This window comes from Protomyctophum parallelum, assembly GCF_964188405.1.
Source record: "Protomyctophum parallelum genome assembly, chromosome: 23".
Classification (NCBI taxonomy): Eukaryota; Metazoa; Chordata; class Actinopteri; order Myctophiformes; family Myctophidae; genus Protomyctophum; species Protomyctophum parallelum.
Window position 1 is genome coordinate 33,494,136 of NC_139715.1, and position 20,778 is coordinate 33,514,913.

At 45.6% G+C, this 20,778-nt stretch overlaps 1 protein-coding gene across 2 annotated transcripts in view; it reads left to right on the forward strand.

Annotated features, from left to right (window-relative positions):
* Positions 1-8,343: 8,343 nt before the first annotated feature.
* orc4 (origin recognition complex, subunit 4) overlaps positions 8,344-20,778 on the forward strand; it is a gene marked incomplete at its 3' end in the record, with an annotated part of 35,119 nt that continues 22,684 nt past the window's right edge. For both annotated transcript variants that reach the window (XM_083758823.1, XM_083758824.1), the window contains exons 1-8: positions 8,344-8,454; positions 8,697-8,773; positions 9,742-9,832; positions 10,457-10,532; positions 11,617-11,702; positions 12,217-12,265; positions 12,586-12,737; positions 20,436-20,609. In XM_083758823.1, the coding sequence (XP_083614949.1) occupies positions 8,392-8,454; positions 8,697-8,773; positions 9,742-9,832; positions 10,457-10,532; positions 11,617-11,702; positions 12,217-12,265; positions 12,586-12,737; positions 20,436-20,609 (768 nt within the window). In that variant the 5' untranslated portion in view covers positions 8,344-8,391. The remainder of the gene's footprint in view (positions 8,455-8,696; positions 8,774-9,741; positions 9,833-10,456; positions 10,533-11,616; positions 11,703-12,216; positions 12,266-12,585; positions 12,738-20,435; positions 20,610-20,778) is intronic.

The following is a 20,778-nucleotide window of genomic DNA, read 5'->3' on the forward strand; positions in this document are numbered from 1 at the left end:
TCTCTCTCAAAGATACTAATTGATAGCCATAATTAATGTACCGACCTCTGTACACTAAAAGGCATTTGATTTTACAGTACTGTCTTGAGTACAAGCCTTTCATTTAAGGCAGGCATGTTTTCTATATTTGTGGGGGGAGGTTGGTGCGCACAGTTACGTACAGCTACACCCTCCTGGTGTGGCACCACCTCTCGGGGCGCCCTCGGGCACCGCCTCGTCAACTTTTGGTGACTGGATAAACTCGGGCCGAACGCCCGCCCTCCGCGGCGGCGTCATGTCATTCGAGTGTCTGCCCTATCAACTTTGGATGGTACGCTACGTGCTTACCATGGTGACCACGGGGAACGGGGAATCAGGGTTCCATTCCGGAGAGGGAGCCTGAGAAACGGTGGGATTCGACTTGGGCTCCCATGGCTGCTGTGTAGCCCTGGTCAGAACCAACAATGAGATCGAGACCATCCCAGAGGACTACGACTATGGAGCTGCTACTCCCTACAAAGATCGAGGCATGCCCTACCAACTTTGGATGGTACGCTACGTGCTTACCATAGTGACCACGGGTAACGGGGACTCAGGGTTCGATTCCGGAGAGGGAGCCTGACTTGGGCATAGTGACTACCAGAGCATCAAATCTCGTACCACCCGTCTCAGTAACAGTTTTTACCCCCAGGCAGTCAGGCTGCTGAACAGCTGACCTTGAACTGTATTGCACTTCACTTCACTTGCACTTTCTTTTACTGTTTTTTGTCTTTTCTTGCACTATAGATGTTTGTTTATGTCCTGTGTATGTAAGACGGAGAGTGCTCTGAGCAAAATAAATTTCATTGTATGTATACTCTGTATCTATACAAATGACAAATAAACCTGAACCTGAACCTCTGCCAAAGGGGGTTTACTACTTGCTAACAAAATGTCAGACGCCCGGCAAAGCTGAAACTTAAAGGAATTGACAGAAGGGCACCACCAGGAGTGGAGCCTGCGGCTTAATTTGACTCAACACGGGTTAAGCTCACCCGGCCCGGACACGGAAAGGATTGACTAATATTATTATATATACTATATTAATCTATATCTACTAATATAACACTCCTCAGGTGACATACACTGTTCCTGATAGTTCTACAATGTGGTTCTGAAACAGTATTAAATACCTTTACTTTCATCTGCAATGTACATACATGCGGCTTAATTTGACTCAACACGGGGAAGGACACGGAAAGGATTGACAGATTGATGATAGCTCTTTCTCCATTCTGTGGGTGTGGTGGTGCATGGAGCTCTGTCTCCATTCTGTGGGTGTGGTGGTGCATTCTGTGGGTGTGGTGGTGCATGGCCGTTCTTAGTTGGTGTGGGTGTGGTGGTGCATGGCCGTTCTGTGGGTGTGGTGGTGCATGGCCGTTCTCTGTCTCCATTCTGTGGGTGTGGTGGTGCATGGCCGTTCTCTGTCTCCATTCTGTGGGTGTGGTGGTGCATGGCCGTTCTCTGTCTCCGTTCTGTGGGTGTGGTGGTGCATGGCCGTTCTCTGTCTCCATTCTGTGGGTGTGGTGGTGCATGGAGCTCTGTCTCCATTCTGTGGGTGTGGTGGTGCATTCTGTGGGTGTGGTGGTGCATGGCCGTTCTCTGTCTCCATTCTGTGGGTGTGGTGGTGCATGGAGCTCTGTCTCCATTCTGTGGGTGTGGTGGTGCATTCTGTGGGTGTGGTGGTGCATGGCCGTTCTCTGTCTCCATTCTGTGGGTGTGGTGGTGCATTCTGTGGGTGTGGTGGTGCATGGCCGTTCTTAGTTGGTGTGGGTGTGGTGGTGCATGGCCGTTCTGTGGGTGTGGTGGTGCATGGCCGTTCTCTGTCTCCATTCTGTGGGTGTGGTGGTGCATGGAGCTCTTTCTCCATTCTGTGGGTGTGGTGGTGCATTCTGTGGGTGTGGTGGTGCATGGCCGTTCTTAGTTGGTGTGGGTGTGGTGGTGCATGGCCGTTCTTAGTTGAGTGGAGTGATTTGTCTGGTTGATTAAATCCTCCTGGCCGTTCTCCGTCTTCTCCTCCTTGAGAGGCTTGGGTTCGGACACCACAGGGTTCAGGAGGAGCACAGCTCCTAGAGAGAGAGAGAGAGAGAGGGGGGGGAGAGAAGGAAGATTTAAACAGCTTGCAGTTAGAAGAGGTTATTTATTTGACTGACTGACGGCTTTATATAATGTGTAAAACATAAAGGCTCAGTCCTTGGTGAACAAAGATAGGTGAGTGACGACTGGGCGTGTCTGAAGAGCCACGAGGTCTAATAAACTACCAGTAAAGAGAACTACTGACTTGATCGCTCTTGAGTGACAATAATTAATGCTCCGGAGCTTTAACCCATTCTGAACGGGAACCCGTTTTGGTGTCAGCGTCATGTTATGCTTTACGAGTGTGTAGATCTGCTATTTTTGAAAAATCGAAGAACGACTGACATTTTTAGAATCTGATCTCAGGTCAGAATGGGTTAATCAGAACCAGTGTGTGTCCAGTGGAAACCTCGTATGAATCTGATCTCAGGTCAGAATGGGTTAAATAAAATGCTTTTTTGTAACCTTGAGACGTCATGTATCAGAGGCTCACCTTGAGACGTCATAATCAGCGATGTTAATCACCTCCTCCAGCTTGTCCTGATGTTCATCGCCTCCTCCAGCTTGTCCTGATGTTCATCACCTCCTCCAGCTTGTCCTGATGTTCATCACCTCCTCCAGCTTGTCCTGATGTTCATCACCTCCTCCAGCTTGTCCTGATGTTCATCGCCTCCTCCAGCTTGTCCTGATGTTCATCACCTCCTCCAGCTTGTCCTGATGTTCATCGCCTCCTCCAGCTTGTCCTGATGTTCATCACCTCCTCCAGCTTGTCCTGATGTTCATCGCCTCCTCCAGCTTGTCCTGATGTTCATCACCTCCTCCAGCTTGTCCTGATGTTCATCGCCTCCTCCAGCTTGTCCTGATGTTCATCGCCTCCTCCAGCTTGTCCTGATGTTCATCACCTCCTCCAGCTTGTCCTGATGTTCATCGCCTCCTCCAGCTTGTCCTGATGTTCATCACCTCCTCCAGCTTGTCCTGATGTTCATCGCCTCCTCCAGCTTGTCCTGATGTTCATCACCTCCTCCAGCTTGTCCTGATGTTCATCGCCTCCTCCAGCTTGTCCTGATGTTCATCACCTCCTCCAGCTTGTCCTGTATGATCATCTTGCCCTGGAACAGATCAGAGGACATGGAATTAATTAAGGACCATGCACACCTGGGACTACATTACTACAACTATAGATATATTGTTTGAAGAATTGTGACATTCGCCGTTGGGTTTATATGTAGCTCTGAAAAGTGTAACCAAATCAAATGGATGCGTCCTCCGGCTCCTCAAGATTTAATTAACTGACTATAAAGTTAGTTATTCTGTCCTCGTTTGCAGAGGTGCCAACTAGACAGATAGCTAACACACTTGACATTAAATGGAGAATGGATTGACGCTCAAAACTCCTCTTCTGTTTAAAGTCTTTTAGTTTTAGTTGGTAAAACTGTATTTCCATTTTCTTTGTAATTGTAAAACTGTAACATAAACACAAAAAGATATCACTCAAAACATGAAATGAAACAGCTACAGTACATACATTTATGCAAACAAATGCACTGCTGCCTACAAACACAAAAAACGTACAGAGCACATGGTGCTTAATTGGCAATTATCCAAACTAGTGTGTGCAAAACACACAATACCCACATGAATGTCAAGAATGCTAACATGTATCAATGCAACATTACATTATGACAACAAAAAGTACATTACTTGCAACTTACAGGCATATGTTTCACAGAGATTCACACGATGAACGGAGGAGGTGATGTGTACTCTAGCTCTGCTTGGCTACTACTGAGAAACACACGCTGATCTGCGCTTATATAACTGACAAAACCACCACCAGAGGGTGCTGTATACCATAACATAAAAACATGACTGAACTTAAACCATGCATTATATATACGTGGAATGAAATACCAGTACAATAGTATAATTGTACTGGTATTGTATATTGTATAAACCATTGTATAAACCAGTAATTGTACTGGTTTATACAATAGTATAAACCACCGTGACAGTTAACAGAGTCCTGCTTGCCCTTATATTTTAATAACTGGTGTGGTGGGTATGTTATTAAAAAACAAATGTGATTGTTGTCATTCTTATCTTGCCTAAAGGAAGTAAAAAAAAAAGTACAGAAATACAATTTCACTGCTTCTTTCTTGGTGTATTGATATCGAAAAATAACTATTTTGACTGTCTTTTCAATTCCTTTCCTTTCCTTTCCTTTCCTTTCCTTTCCTTTCCTTTCCTTTCCTTTCCTTTCCTTTCCTTTCCTTTCCTTTCCTTTCCTTTCCTTTCCTTTCCTTTCCTTTCCTTTCCTTTCCTTTCCTTTCCTTTCCTTTCCTTTCCTTTCCTTTCCTTTCCTTTCCATTAACTCGTCAGAAACTGTCTGTCGTTCCTATTGGTCATATCACGTCACCGGAGGAGTACCAGCGCTGCAGCCAATCAGAGAAGCAGACACACACCAGGGCTACCCGGAAGTGATTGTGTGGCGTGGAGCGAAAATATTCCCGCGAGTAGAGAACATTATGATTATTATGATTCACATCATATTCAACAGAAGAGTTGATTAAACAACATCAGGTAATTGATTTAACACTGTTCATAATGATGATTAAACAACATCAGGTAATTGATTTATCACTGTTCATAATGATGATTAAACAACATCAGGTAATTGATTTAACACTGTTCATAATGATGATTAAACAACATCAGGTAATTGATTTATCACGGTTCATAATGACAGTCCTACTCAGACGGTGACTGATATCATAACGTTTATTGTTTATAAGGATCCCCATTAGCTTTTTGCCTTGACTAAAGCTAGTCTTCCTGGGGTCCGACACAGACAAACATTTAACATTTAACAAAGGCAATACTTACAATTGTTTACAAACACTAACTCAAAATAAAACATAGTAAAATAAAATATAAAATATAAAATAAAAAACATACAGTAAGAGAAATAAAAAACAAAGAAAAACATAGCAAATAAAATCACTTTCAGCAAATTATACATTTGAAGTATTATTTCCCCAGGCTTACTGCAGTATGGTTTACATAAGGTGTTCTTATGATTGAATGATTATTTCCCCAGGCTTACTGCAGTATGGTTTACATAAGGTGTTCTTTTAACTTGGTTTTAAAGATGCATTTTGTATTCGTGTGAATGAGTAGTTTAGTGCCCGTGTTTACTTTGCATGTAACTTCTTGGGTCTGTGTATTTGTTAGCCCTCCAAGCAGAACCCAAATGCTACTGAAGTTTCTGACATTTGTTCGACCCAGTGCATTGGGTCCTGTTCCACGTCGTCCATGCCACCTGATTAAAACATTTACTGGCTCATGTTTACATGTTAAAACGCCTCCCCGCGCTCTTTGACGATATTCTTCAGTATGAGGCTTTCTGAATATGTAAAGTATAAGTACACATACATACCTTTGCGAATATCTCCTGTGGCGCGGAAGCCGTTAAGTATTTTTAATATATGTTTGCCCGATTTGGAAGCTTGGATTCTTCTTTTCCTTCCTTGTTTATTGACACCTCATTGTACCGCCTATCTGGCTAGCTAGTGGCGCTATAGCTATGACACAGCAGATCAGAGGCAGGGACGTAGCCTCACAAGCCAACCGCACACCGGGAGGCGGTACAATAAACGGTAAACAAACAAGAAGAAATAAAGCGACCAAATCGGTCAAACAAAGATTAAAAATACTTAACGGCTTCCGCGCCACAGGAGATATTCGCAGCTGGATGTATAGCTACTTAAAGTTACCGAATTCAGAATAACTCAAGGAAAATAATGGCGTCACATGCCGCGGGTCCTATTTTAGAGAGAATCTCCACTTCCGCATATAGGAATTTCCATACGAAAGTACAGTAGCGAGCAGGGACCCAACGTAAAACTCAACAAAATATCAGAAAAGTTTTACGTAGGGTCCCGAAAGGGGCTATGTATTTGTGTGAATGAATAGTTTAGTGTCTGTTTACTTTGCATGTCTGTGCTGGTCTCCTTTGCATTAGCATCACTGTCATCTGTTATATATATATATATATATATATATATATATATATATATATATATATATATATAAAGATATATGGCCCAGGCCGTGGCGTAACGGTCTGGGCACCTGACTGGTAATCCAGTCGCAGTGTGCCGCGGGTTCGACTCCCGAGCCCGACACGGCCTTTACTGCATGTCATCCCCCCATCTCTCTCCCGTTTCCTGTCAGCCTACTGTCTGTCCCTTCAAAAATCAATAAAAGGCGTAAGCCGAAAAAAAAAAAAAAATAAAACAAAAAAAAGATATATATATTTGCATTAGCATCACTGTCATCTGTAATATATATATATATATATATATATATTTGCATTAGCATCACTGTCATCTGTAATATATATATATATTTGCATTAGCGTCACTGTCATCTGCACGCCACATGTTCATGTAGGGTGGAATAAATGCTCATTCATTTATGTCTACTTTTGTGCAGTGGTGGGTAAATGGTAAATGGTGCATTTATATAGCGCCTTTATCCAAGGCGCTTTACAGAGATCGTGCATTACATTCACCCATTCACACACACATTCACACACCGATGGCAGCGGAAACCATGCAAGGCACCAGCTAGCACATCGGGCACAATTAGGGGTTCAGTGTCTTGCTCAAGGACACTTCGACAGTAACTCTGGGGGAGCCCGGGTTCGAACTGGCAACCTTGCGGTTACCATCCATCCAGGCACTCTACCCCTGAGCCACCGCCTGAGCATAAGTAGTGGGAAAACTACTGAATGTCAACTATCAATGCTGCCTTGTAGAAATACTGTTTTTTTGATGAATTGAACATGGTGGACCCTAGTCTTGTAAACAAGTGTAATGCTTGTTTACTGGGTCGTCCACTCACAGTTAACAGTCTTTGTAATTGAGTTGTGCTGGAAATGTACTGTAATTCTGCAAACTGCAAATACATATTTCAATCAATCAATCAATGTTACAAGCAAAAGTCCAGAATTACAATTACTTAAAAGTACATTGTGAAGAATCTGTCCCATATATTGTCCCATTTCAAGTTTATTTTGGACCCTGATGGAGGTTTGACACTGACAAGACCCATTCTGACCTGAGATCAGATTCTAAAAGTGTCTTTGATTTTTCAAAAATAGCAGACCTACAAGCCACCGAGTGGCGCGCTAAGAGCTTGTAGATCTGCTATTTTTAAATAGCTAAAGCATAACGTAATGCTAACACCAAGACCCTGATGGAGGTTTGACACTGACAAGCCAAAAACGCTTTGGTCGTTTTCATATTTCATATTATAGTGGCTGAAACCTAGTGCTGAAAAGGTTAATGTATGTTCGTGCAATATTAACTCTGTAATTGTAGTAACTAAAGGTTCCTGTGGAGTAAAAGTACAATGTTTGGATCTGAGATGTAATGGGATACTAGGGAGAAAAAAAGTATTGGAAATACTCAAGTAAAGTACAAATACCTCAGGTGTACTTAAGTGAGTTCTCTCCAACACCAGGGCTACATCCAGAGCATTGGCCAGCGTTCTCTCCAACACCAGGGCTACATTATAGAAGTATAGGGCAAAAAACACACATAAAAGTGAAGTTATGGAGCTGACAGCTGTTTCTGCACCACAGCAACCATATGTACACTTACAGTATCACCACAGCAACCATATGTACACTTACAGTATCACCACAGCAACCATATGTACACTTACAGTATCACCACAGCAACCATATGTACACTTACAGTATCACCACAGCAACCATATGTACACTTACAGTATCACCACAGCAACCATATGTACACTTACAGTATCACCACAGCAACCATATGTACACTTACAGTATCACCACAGCAACCATATGTACACTTACAGTATCACCACAGCAACCATATGTACACTTACAGTATCACCACAGCAACCATATGTACACTTACAGTATCACCACAGCAACCATATGTACACTTACAGTATCACCACAGCAACCATATGTACACTTACAGTATCACCACAGCAACCATATGTACACTTACAGTATCACCACAGCAACCATATGTACACTTACAGTATCACCACAGCAACCATATGTACACTTACAGTATCACCACAGCAACCATATGTACACTTATCGTTGTTGCTTTTGGATAAACGATGTGCACGTCATGTCACTGTAACGTGCTTGTTTTATTGTCCTGCACAGGTGGATCATCATCGTCAGTACAGTGCGTACAGTATTGTACAGTAGTGTACAGGTGGATCATCATCGTCGTCATCGTCATAATGAGCAGAGATAAACGGAAAGGGAAGGACACCTCTCTGTCTGTAGGAGAATGCATCTCACAGGTCTGTCTGTCTGTCTGTCTGTCTGTCTGTCTGTCTGTCTGTAGGAGAATGCATCTCACAGGTCTGTCTGTCTGTCTGTCTGTAGGAGAATGCATCTCACAGGTCTGTTTGTCTGTCTGTCTGTCTGTAGGAGAATGCATCTCACAGGTTGGATTGTCTAGACCAGGGGTTCCCAAACTGTGGTGCGTGACATGCAAAGGCTAATGTAATGTGAAGTGTTGCTTGTATCTTCTCCACTGCAGACACAGGCCATACTGAGGAGACGACTCTGTCACCAGCAGCTCCCAGAGCAGCCCGAGGGTCTGGAGTCTCAACACAAGTAGGTTCCACTGGCCTGCCAATGTTCTACAGGGGCTGCCATAGTAAAATGGTGCATTTATATAGCGCCTTTATCCAAGGCACTTTACATAGATTGTGCATTACATTCACCCATTCACACACTGATTGCGGCGGAAGCCATGCAAGGCACCAACCAGCACATCGGGAGCAATTTGGGGTTCAGTGTCTTTGCCCAAGGACACTTCCACATGTAGACAGGAGGAGGAGCCGGGATTCGAACCGCGGCGCCGACCCAGGGATCATTGGACGACCTGCTCTACCTCCTGAGCCACAGTCGCCCTAATCGTTGCTAAGCTTTACCACATCTTTACCAAACAGATCATAGATTTTCAAGTGGGTTACAAATTTCATCCAACTATTATGAACAGCAGTTCATATAGAGGGTAACTCGGTGCTTCTGGGTAATGTAGTTCTGTGTGTTTGTAGGCACCTGTTGGAGCTGTTGAGGAGGACAGCAGTTCATGGAGAGAGTAACTCTGTGCTTCTGGGTAATGTAGTTCTGTGTGTTTGTAGGCACCTGTTGGAGTTGTTGAGGAGGACAGCAGTTCATGGAGAGAGTAACTCTGTGCTTCTGGGTAATGTAGTTCTGTGTGTTTGTAGGCACCTGTTGGAGCTGTTGAGGAGGACAGCAGTTCATATAGAGGGTAACTCGGTGCTTCTGGGTAATGTAGTTCTGTGTGTTTGTAGGCACCTGTTGGAGTTGTTGAGGAGGACAGCAGTTCATGGAGAGAGTAACTCTGTGCTTCTGGGTAATGTAGTTCTGTGTGTTTGTAGGCACCTGTTGGAGTTGTTGAGGAGGACAGCAGTTCATGGAGAGAGTAACTCTGTGCTTCTGGGTAATGTAGTTCTGTGTGTTTGTAGGCACCTGTTGGAGTTGTTGAGGAGGACAGCAGTTCATGGAGAGAGTAACTCTGTGCTTCTGGGTAATGTAGTTCTGTGTGTTTGTAGGCACCTGTTGGAGCTGTTGAGGAGGACAGCAGTTCATGGAGAGAGTAACTCGGTGCTCATCGTTGGACCGAGAGGAGCGGGGAAGACCATGGTACTGTACTTACTGTATGACATCATTACATACGTGGTAGTGGACCATGCTAATGTACTGTTACTGTATGACATCATTACATACGTAGTAGTGGACCATGCTAATGTACTGTTACTGTATGACATCATTACATACGTAGTAGTGGACCATGCTAATGTACTGTTACTGTATGACATCATTACATACGTGGTAGTGGACCATGCTAATGTACTGTTACTGTATGACATCATTACATACGTGGTAGTGGACCATGCTAATGTACTGTTACTGTATGACATCATTACATACGTAGTAGACCATGCTAATGTACTGTTACTGTATGACATCATTACATACGTGGTAGACCATGCTAATGTACTGTTACTGTATGACATCATTACATACGTGGTAGACCATGCTAATGTACTGTTACTGTATGACATCATTACATACGTGGTAGACCATGCTAATGTACTGTTACTGTATGACATCATTACATACGTGGTAGACCATGCTAATGTACTGTTACTGTATGACATCATTACATACGTGGTAGACCATGCTAATGTACTGTTACTGTATGACATCATTACATACGTGGTAGACCATGCTAATGTACTGTTACTGTATGACATCATCCTGTAGCTGCTGAAGTGTGTGTTGAGAGAGCTGCTGGATGAAGATGAAGTGAAGAAGACCCTGATGCAGGTTCATCTCAATGGTTGGTGCTCACGTCTGCTGTTAACCCATTAAAGTCATTCTGACCTGAGATCAGATTATATAAATGTCCTTCTACATCCTGACAGTTTTAATTCTGACCTGAGATCAGATTCTAAAAATGTTCTTCTACATCCTGACAGTTTACCATTCTGACCTGAGATCAGATTCTATAAATGTTCTTCTACATCCTGACAGTTTACCATTCTGACCTGAGATCAGATTATATAAATGTTCTTCTACATCCTGACAGTTTACCATTCTGACCTGAGATCAGATTATATAAATGTTCTTCTACATCCTGACAGTTTACCATTCTGACCTGAGATCAGATTATATAAATGTTCTTCTACATCCTGACAGTTTACCATTCTGACCTGAGATCAGATTCTATAAATGTTCTTCTACATCCTGACAGTTTACCATTCTGACCTGAGATCAGATTATATAAATGTTCTTCTACATCCTGACAGTTTACCATTCTGACCTGAGATCAGATTATATAAATGTTCTTCTACATCCTGACAGTTTACCATTCTGACCTGAGATCAGATTATATAAATGTTCTTCTACATCCTGACAGTTTTTCTGAAAAATCTATGTTTCTATGTCAGTCGTTCTTTGATTTTTCAAAAAATAGCAGACCGAGTGTGTGTGTGTGTGTGTGTGTGTGTGTGTGTGTGTGTGTGTGTGTGTGTGTGTGTGTGTGTGTGTGTGTGTGTGTGTGTGTGTGTGTGTGTGTGTGTGTGTGTGTGTGTGTGTGTGTGTGTGTGTGTGTGTGTGTGTGTGTGTGTGTGTGTGTGTGTGTGTGTGTGTGTGTGTGTGTGTGTGTGTGTGTGTGTGTGTGTGTGTGTGTGTGTGTGTGTGTGTGTGTGTGTGTGTGTGTGTGTGTGTGTGTGTGTGTGTGTGTGTGTGTGTGTGTGTGTGTGTGTGTGTGTGTGTGTGTGTGTGTGTGTGTGTGTGTGTGTGTGTGTGTGTGTGTGTGTGTGTGTGTGTGTGTGTGTGTGTGTGTGTGTGTGTGTGTGCGTGCGTGCGTGCGTGCGTGCGTGCGTGCGTGCGTGCGTGCGTGCGTGCGTGCGTGCGTGCAGGTCTCCTGCAGACAGATGACAGAGTTGCTCTGAAGGAGATCACCAGACAGCTGAACCTGGAGAATGTCGTCGGTGACAAAGTGTTTGTGAGTGTTGTTGTTAACTTGTTATTTTATCCTTCATTTTAATAATGCAAATATTGTTATCATATTACCGTGCCCTTCATTTAATAATACTAATACCTGGAATGTATACACTGTGGCTGTTCTCTAAGTTCTCAAACCCATTTCTCAACGGTGCCAGTTGTTTCTCAACGGTGCCAGTTGTTTCTCAACGGTGCCAGTTGTTTCTCAACGGTGCCAGTTGTTTCTCAACGGTGCCAGTTGTTTCTCAACGGTGCCAGTTGTTTCTCAACGGTGCCAGTTGTTTCTCAACGGTGCCAGTTGTTTCTCAACGGTGCCAGTTGTTTCTCAACGGTGCCAGTTGTTTCTCAACGGTGCCAGTCGCCCTAAAGCTGTAATCCTGGGCACTACTCTCCCTCTGCCACCCTGGGGAGAGCCCCGAACTGAGCTCATGCTTCCTTCAATGTTTCAACATATATAAAAACAATGAGTTGAAAATGGGCAGATAAACTGATCATGATGTCTCTGTTGGTTTCAGGGGAGCTTTGCAGAGAATCTGGGCTTCCTCCTAGAGGCGTTGAAGAAAGGTAGGTGCTACGTTAATCCATTATGTTATACTTTAGCAGATCTACAAGCTCATAGCGCGGCACCGAGTGCGGCACTATGAGCTTGTAGATCTGCTATTTTTTTTTAATCGTGAAAATGTGGCACAAATCTTATAATTATTATTTTAGAGCGAAAGTTTTTTTTACTCAAATCTTTGCTTCTGGGGATGTCCCTGTAACAACACATATTGACATGACAATGTTTGAGCACCACTGACATAGAAACATGGGTTTTTTCAGAAAACTGTCATGATTTAGAAGGCATTTGTAGAATCGTCCTCGGATGTGCTTGTCGTTGACAGGGGACAGGAGCAGCAGTCGTCCCGTGCTGTTTGTCCTGGATGAGTTTGACCTGTTCGCCCACCACAAGAACCAGACCCTCCTCTACAACCTGCTGGACGTCTCCCAGTCTGCCCAGGCTCCCATCGCCGTTCTGGGCCTCACATGCAGACTGGTAACCCTCTCACCTCCCCTCCTTAGGATATATCCACATGCAGACTGGTAACCCTCTCACCTCCCCTCCTTAGGATATATCCACATGCAGACTGGTAACCCTCTCACCTCCCCTCCTTAGGATATATCCACATGCAGACTGGTAACCCTCTCACCTTCCCTCCTTAGGATATATTCACATGCAGACTGGTAACCCTCTCACCTTCCCTCCTTAGGATATATCCACATGCAGACTGGTAACCCTCTCACCTTCCCTCCTTAGGATATATCCACATGCAGACTGGTAACCCTCTCATCTTCCCTCCTTAGGATATATCCACATGCAGACTGGTAACCCTCTCATCTCCCCTCCTTAGGATATATTCACATGCAGACTGGTAACCCTCTCACCTCCCCTCCTTAGGATATATCCACATGCAGACTGGTAACCCTCTCACCTCCCCTCCTTAGGATATATTCACATGCAGACTGGTAACCCTCTCACCTTCCCTCCTTAGGATATATCCACATGCAGACTGGTAACCCTCTCACCTTCCCTCCTTAGGATATATCCACATGCAGACTGGTAACCCTCTCACCTCCCCTCCTTAGGATATATCCACATGCAGACTGGTAACCCTCTCACCTTCCCTCCTTAGGATATATTCACATGCAGACTGGTAACCCTCTCACCTCCCCTCCTTAGGATATATCCACATGCAGACTGGTAACCCTCTCACCTCCCCTCCTTAGGATATATTCACATGCAGACTGGTAACCCTCTCACCTCCCCTCCTTAGGATATATCCACATGCAGACTGGTAACCCTCTCACCTCCCCTCCTTAGGATATATTCACATGCAGACTGGTAACCCTCTCACCTTCCCTCCTTAGGATATATCCACATGCAGACTGGTAACCCTCTCACCTTCCCTCCTTAGGATATATTCACATGCAGACTGGTAACCCTCTCACCTCCCCTCCTTAGGATATATCCACATGCAGACTGGTAACCCTCTCACCTTCCCTCCTTAGGATATATTCACATGCAGACTGGTAACCCTCTCACCTCCCCTCCTTAGGATATATCCACATGCAGACTGGTAACCCTCTCACCTTCCCTCCTTAGGATATATCCACATGCAGACTGGTAACCCTCTCACCTTCCCTCCTTAGGATATATCCACATGCAGACTGGTAACCCTCTCACCTTCCCTCCTTAGGATATATTCACATGCAGACTGGTAACCCTCTCACCTCCCCTCCTTAGGATATATCCACATGCAGACTGGTAACCCTCTCACCTCCCCTCCTTAGGATATATCCACATGCAGACTGGTAACCCTCTCACCTCCCCTCCTTAGGATATATTCACATGCAGACTGGTAACCCTCTCACCTTCCCTCCTTAGGATATATTCACATGCAGACTGGTAACCCTCTCACCTTCCCTCCTTAGGATATATCCACATGCAGACTGGTAACCCTCTCATCTTAGGATATATCCACATGCAGACTGGTAACCCTCTCACCTTCCCTCCTTAGGATATATCCACATGCAGACTGGTAACCCTCTCACCTTCCCTCCTTAGGATATATCCACATGCAGACTGGTAACCCTCTCACCTTCCCTCCTTAGGATATATCCACATGCAGACTGGTAACCCTCTCACCTCCCCTCCTTAGGATATATCCACATGCAGACTGGTAACCCTCTCACCTTCCCTCCTTAGGATATATTCACATGCAGACTGGTAACCCTCTCACCTTCCCTCCTTAGGATATATCCACATGCAGACTGGTAACCCTCTCACCTTCCCTCCTTAGGATATATTAGAGCCCTGCACGGGCCTAAAATATGGAGTTAAGGCCCCGCCCGGCCCTAAGCCCGTTGGTCAAGTCCAGAATAGGCCCGGGCCCGGCCCAAAAGCCCGACATTTTTTATTTTTTTATTACGCTATTTCTATAGCATGCGCGCCGCGGCCGCTTTATTGGTGCACATTTGTTGCACGGACGCAGCAGCAGCAGCTACTGACTCACAGCTGCACTATATCGCTCTGATAAACCCACATTAAGGAACAAGAAGTCAATAACACACAGACATCACACTAAAAAGTAGCCTACTTAATTATAGTTTTATATAGTAGCTGCTGCACGTGCACTGTCAATCAGCGCAACGCGTTGTGAGCTTGCAGATCGGCTATCGTGGACTCACGCTGCATTATAAAACCCAGAGTAGACGGACAATAATAAGAACACTTACGTTATGTATCTGCAGTTTCTGCAATGTACAAATCCAACTTTGTGTGGTAATAATGCTCCCGCAGTATTTAATTTGTTTTTATTGCGGAGTGCGGACTGCGAATCTCCTGAAATGAATTCTGTCAGAGAGCCGTAGCCTAGACCTACACTTACTTAGTACTCGGTGTGTGTGTGTGTGTGTGTGTGTGTGTGTGTGTGTGTGTCAGTGTGTGTGTGTACAGCTGCGCTGCATAATAATTAGGAGAGAGAGAGGACGAGAGTTTAGGCGCGGAGCGAGAGAGATAGAATGTAAAACACGTTGTTTCAAAGTCTTTATAGTTTTGACCATGCAGATTTTAGTGTGCTTGTGTGTGTGTGCGTGTGTGTGGACACTGTGGAGGGGTTATTGTCACGTCGTCACTATGGAGCAGACAGCAGCATGCTGCCGCGCTGCGGAAGCAAGTCCAGTCTGCATGGGTGAAATTCACATCGGAAAATTAATATAACGGCGCGTGAGCCCGCCCGGCCCACGGCCCGTTTGGCAGTGACAAAGTCGGCCCGGGCCCGGCCCGTTTTGGTGGGCCGGGCCGGGCCCCGTCGGTACCCGACGGGCTTGCAGGGCTCTAGGATATATCCACATGCAGACTGGTAACCCTCTCACCTTCCCTCCTTAGGATATATCCACATGCAGACTGGTAACCCTCTCACCTTCCCTCCTTAGGATATATCCACATGCAGACTGGTAACCCTCTCATCTCCCCTCCTTAGGATATATCCACATGCAGACTGGTAACCCTCTCACCTCCCCTCCTTAGGATATATCCACATGCAGACTGGTAACCCTCTCACCTTCCCTCCTTAGGATATATCCACATGCAGACTGGTAACCCTCTCACCTTCCCTCCTTAGGATATATCCACATGCAGACTGGTAACCCTCTCACCTTCCCTCCTTAGGATATATCCACATGCAGACTGGTAACCCTCTCACCTTCCCTCCTTAGGATATATTCACATGCAGACTGGTAACCCTCTCACCTTCCCTCCTTAGGATATATTCACATGCAGACTGGTAACCCTCTCACCTTCCCTCCTTAGGATATATCCACATGCAGACTGGTAACCCTCTCACCTCCCCTCCTTAGGATATATCCACATGCAGACTGGTAACCCTCTCACCTTCCCTCCTTAGGATATATCCACATGCAGACTGGTAACCCTCTCACCTCCCCTCCTTAGGATATATCCACATGCAGACTGGTAACCCTCTCACCTTCCCTCCTTAGGATATATCCACATGCAGACTGGTAACCCTCTCACCTCCCCTCCTTAGGATATATCCACATGCAGACTGGTAACCCTCTCACCTCCCCTCCTTAGGATATATCCACATGCAGACTGGTAACCCTCTCACCTTCCCTCCTTAGGATATATCCACATGCAGACTGGTAACCCTCTCACCTTCCCTCCTTAGGATATATCCACATGCAGACTGGTAACCCTCTCACCTTCCCTCCTTAGGATATATCCACATGCAGACTGGTAACCCTCTCACCTTCCCTCCTTAGGATATATCCACATGCAGACTGGTAACCCTCTCACCTTCCCTCCTTAGGATATATCCACATGCAGACTGGTAACCCTCTCATCTTCCCTCCTTAGGATATATTCACATGCAGACTGGTAACCCTCTCACCTTCCCTCCTTAGGATATATCCACATGCAGACTGGTAACCCTCTCATCTCCCCTCCTTAGGATATATCCACATGCAGACTGGTAACCCTCTCACCTCCCCTCCTTAGGATATATCCACATGCAGACTGGTAACCCTCTCATCTTCCCTCCTTAGGATATATCCACATGCAGACTGGTAACCCTCTCACCTTCCCTCCTTAGGATATATCCACATGCAGACTGGTAACCCTCTCATCTCCCCTCCTTAGGATATATCCACATGCAGACTGGTAACCCTCTCACCTTCCCTCCTTAGGATATATCCACATGCAGACTGGTAACCCTCTCATCTTCCCTCCTTAGGATATATCCACATGCAGACTGGTAACCCTCTCACCTTCCCTCGTGGAGTTAAGGCCCCGCCCGGCCCTAAGCCCGTTGGTCAAGTCCAGAATAGGCCCGGGCCCGGCCCAAAAGCCCAACATTTTTTATTTTTTATTACGCTATTTCTATAGCATGCGCGCCGCGGCCGCTTTATTGGTGCACATTTGTTGCACGGACGCAGCAGCAGCAGCTACTGACTCACAGCTGCACTATATCGCTCTGATAAACCCACATTAAGGAACAAGAAGTCAATAACACACAGACATCACACTAAAAAGTAGCCTACTTAATTATAGTTTTATATAGTAGCTGCTGCACGTGCACTGTCAATCAGCGCAACGCGTTGTGAGCTTGCAGATCGGCTATCGCGGACTCACGCTGCATTATAAAACCCAGAGTAGACGGACAATAATAAGAACACTTACGTTATGTATCTGCAGTTTCTGCAATGTACAAATCCAACTTTGTGTGGTAATAATGCTCCCGCAGTATTTAATTTGTTTTTATTGCGGAGTGCGGACTGCGAATCTCCTGAAATGAATTCTGTCAGAGAGCCGTAGCCTAGACCTACACTTACTTAGTACTCGGTGTGTGACTGTGTGTGTGTGTGTGTGTGTGTGTGTGTGTCAGTGTGTGTGTGTACAGCTGCGCTGCATAATAATTAGGAGAGAGAGAGGACGAGAGTTTAGGCGCGGAGCGAGAGAGATAGAATGTAAAACACGTTGTTTCAAAGTCTTTATAGTTTTGACCATGCAGATTTTAGTGTGCTTGTGTGTGTGTGCGTGTGTGTGGACACTGTGGAGGGGTTATTGTCACGTCGTCACTATGGAGCAGACAGCAGCATGCTGCCGCGCTGCGGAAGCAAGTCCAGTCTGCATGGGTGAAATTCACATCGGAAAATTAATATTAATATGTCACGGCCCGTTTGGCAGTGACAAAGTCGGCCCGGGCCCGGCCCGTTTTGGTGGGCCGGGCCGGGCCCCGTCGGTACCCGACGGGCTTGCAGGGCTCTAGGATATATCCACATGCAGACTGGTAACCCTCTCATCTTCCCTCCTTAGGATATATCCACATGCAGACTGGTAACCCTCTCATCTTCCCTCCTTAGGATATATTCACATGCAGACTGGTAACCCTCTCACCTTCCCTCCTTAGGATATATCCACATGCAGACTGGTAACCCTCTCATCTTCCCTCCTTAGGATATATCCACATGCAGACTGGTAACCCTCTCACCTCCCCTCCTTAGGATATATCCACATGCAGACTGGTAACCCTCTCACCTTCCCTCCTTAGGATATATCCACATGCAGACTGGTAACCCTCTCACCTCCCCTCCTTAGGATATATCCACATGCAGACTGGTAACCCTCTCACCTTCCCTCCTTAGGATATATCCACATGCAGACTGGTAACCCTCTCACCTCCCCTCCTTAGGATATATCCACATGCAGACTGGTAACCCTCTCACCTCCCCTCCTTAGGATATATCCACATGCAGACTGGTAACCCTCTCACCTCCCCTCCTTAGGATATATCCACATGCAGACTGGTAACCCTCTCACCTCCCCTCCTTAGGATATATCCACATGCAGACTGGTAACCCTCTCACCTCCCCTCCTTAGGATATATCCACATGCAGACTGGTAACCCTCTCACCTCCCCTCCTTAGGATATATCCACATGCAGACTGGTAACCCTCTCACCTCCCCTCCTTAGGATATATCCACATGCAGACTGGTAACCCTCTCACCTCCCCTCCTTAGGATATATCCACATGCAGACTGGTAACCCTCTCACCTCCCCTCCTTAGGATATATCCACATGCAGACTGGTAACCCTCTCACCTTCCCTCCTTAGGATATATTCACATGCAGACTGGTAACCCTCTCACCTTCCCTCCTTAGGATATATCCACATGCAGACTGGTAACCCTCTCACCTTCCCTCCTTAGGATATATCCACATGCAGACTGGCAACCCTCTCACCTCCCCTCCTTAGGATATATCCACATGCAGACTGGTAACCCTCTCACCTCCCCTCCTTAGGATATATCCACATGCAGACTGGTAACCCTCAACTGCACCACCTCAAGGTGCGTTCAGACCAGGAAGGAAGCCTGAAACTCCTGAAAGTTCATATAATGGCCTGTTGTGGCGCTGTCACTGGACCCAAAAAAAACCATAGCCCCATAGAAGTCCATGTATTTGGGCCCAACTTCACCTAGACTGTATTACCTTAATAAACATGGTCATGAATACTTTCTGCTTCCAGTCACTAGTTTAAAGTCTCATTTCTAATGTCATAATATTCTTTTTGGAAAATTATGGTCCCATTTATAAAATAAATGACCATAAAGTCGCGTATGTTCTGAGGGGCGTGGCTACCGTTACAGTCTATGATCGGGAGTCCCCACCCACTCGAGTCAAAATAAAAACCAACGGAGAAGAAGGGGGGAAGTCCCGCCTCGTTGTCTGGGCAGCCAATGGCCAGCTGGGCCCAAACGGAGCCAGCCAATGGCCAGCTGGGCCCAAACGGATCTAGAAAGATGGCGACTTACAGTGCAGGAATAACAGGCTTCATTTTACGTCCATGTTAGACCCGGGGAACGCTTTGTCCATATTTTTGACAGTCTATGGTTCAGACTTGGACGGTTAGAGCGGCGCGATTACACACAAAGTCAATGCAAAGACAGGAACGGGCGCCAGACAGGCAGGTGGCCCTCGTTACTGGGCTTCTCAAAGTGACACAGCCACTCTGCAGTCATGGATGGGTTGAAGAAGCAGGTGGGGGGTGTGGCGTGTTGTTGATACCAGTAACATGTTGTTGGCGTGTTGTTGATACCAGTAACATGTTGTTGGCGTGTTGTTGATACCAGTAACATGTTGTTGGCGTGTTGTTGATACCAGTAACATGTTGTTGGCGTGTTGTTGATACCAGTAACATGTTGTTGGCGTGTTGTTGATACCAGTAACATGTTGTTGGCGTGTTGTTGATACCAGTAACATGTTGTTGGCGTGTTGTTGATACCAGTGACATGCAGGCGTTTTACGTTTTAGCTCATCATTTCACAATGGACGATTTGTATTTGGGAATGACCGCCCCTGAGTTGATGGGTTAGATTTAAGACCAATGATTGTTCTCCTGGGTTCTCTAATTCCATGAAAATCTTCTTATTTCATTTTGTTTTTGCAAAAGAGCTGGAGAGACAGGCAGACACTGTTATTGAACAAACACTCTATAGCAATGATTACTATCACAATATAGAGAAATGATCCATCCCTCTCTCTCTCTCTCTCCCTCTCTCTCTCTCTCTCTCTCTCTCCCTCTCTCTCTCTCTCTCTCTCTCTCTCTCTCTCTCTCCCTCTCTCTCTCTCTCTCTCTCTCTCTCTCTTCCCCCCCCCCCCCCCCCGTCCATCCAGGATGTTCTGGAGTTGTTTGAGAAACGCGTGAAGTCTCGTTTCTCTCACCGTCAGATCCACCTGCTGAACGGCCACACGTTCAGTCAGTACCGGAGCCGGGTCCAGTGCCTGCTGAGTCTGCCCCAGGACTTCCCTGATGCCGGGTTCTGTCGGGAGTGGAACGCCTCGCTCAAGGTGAGGAGGGCGAGTCATGAATATAACTGTGTTCTTGGTACGTTAGTCAGTTAGTTAATTAGTTAGTTAGGTAGTTAATTAGTTAGTTAGTTAGTTAGTTAATTAGTTAGTTAGTTAGTTAACCCATTCTGACCGGGCACCCATTTTGGTGTTGGCATCATGTTATGCT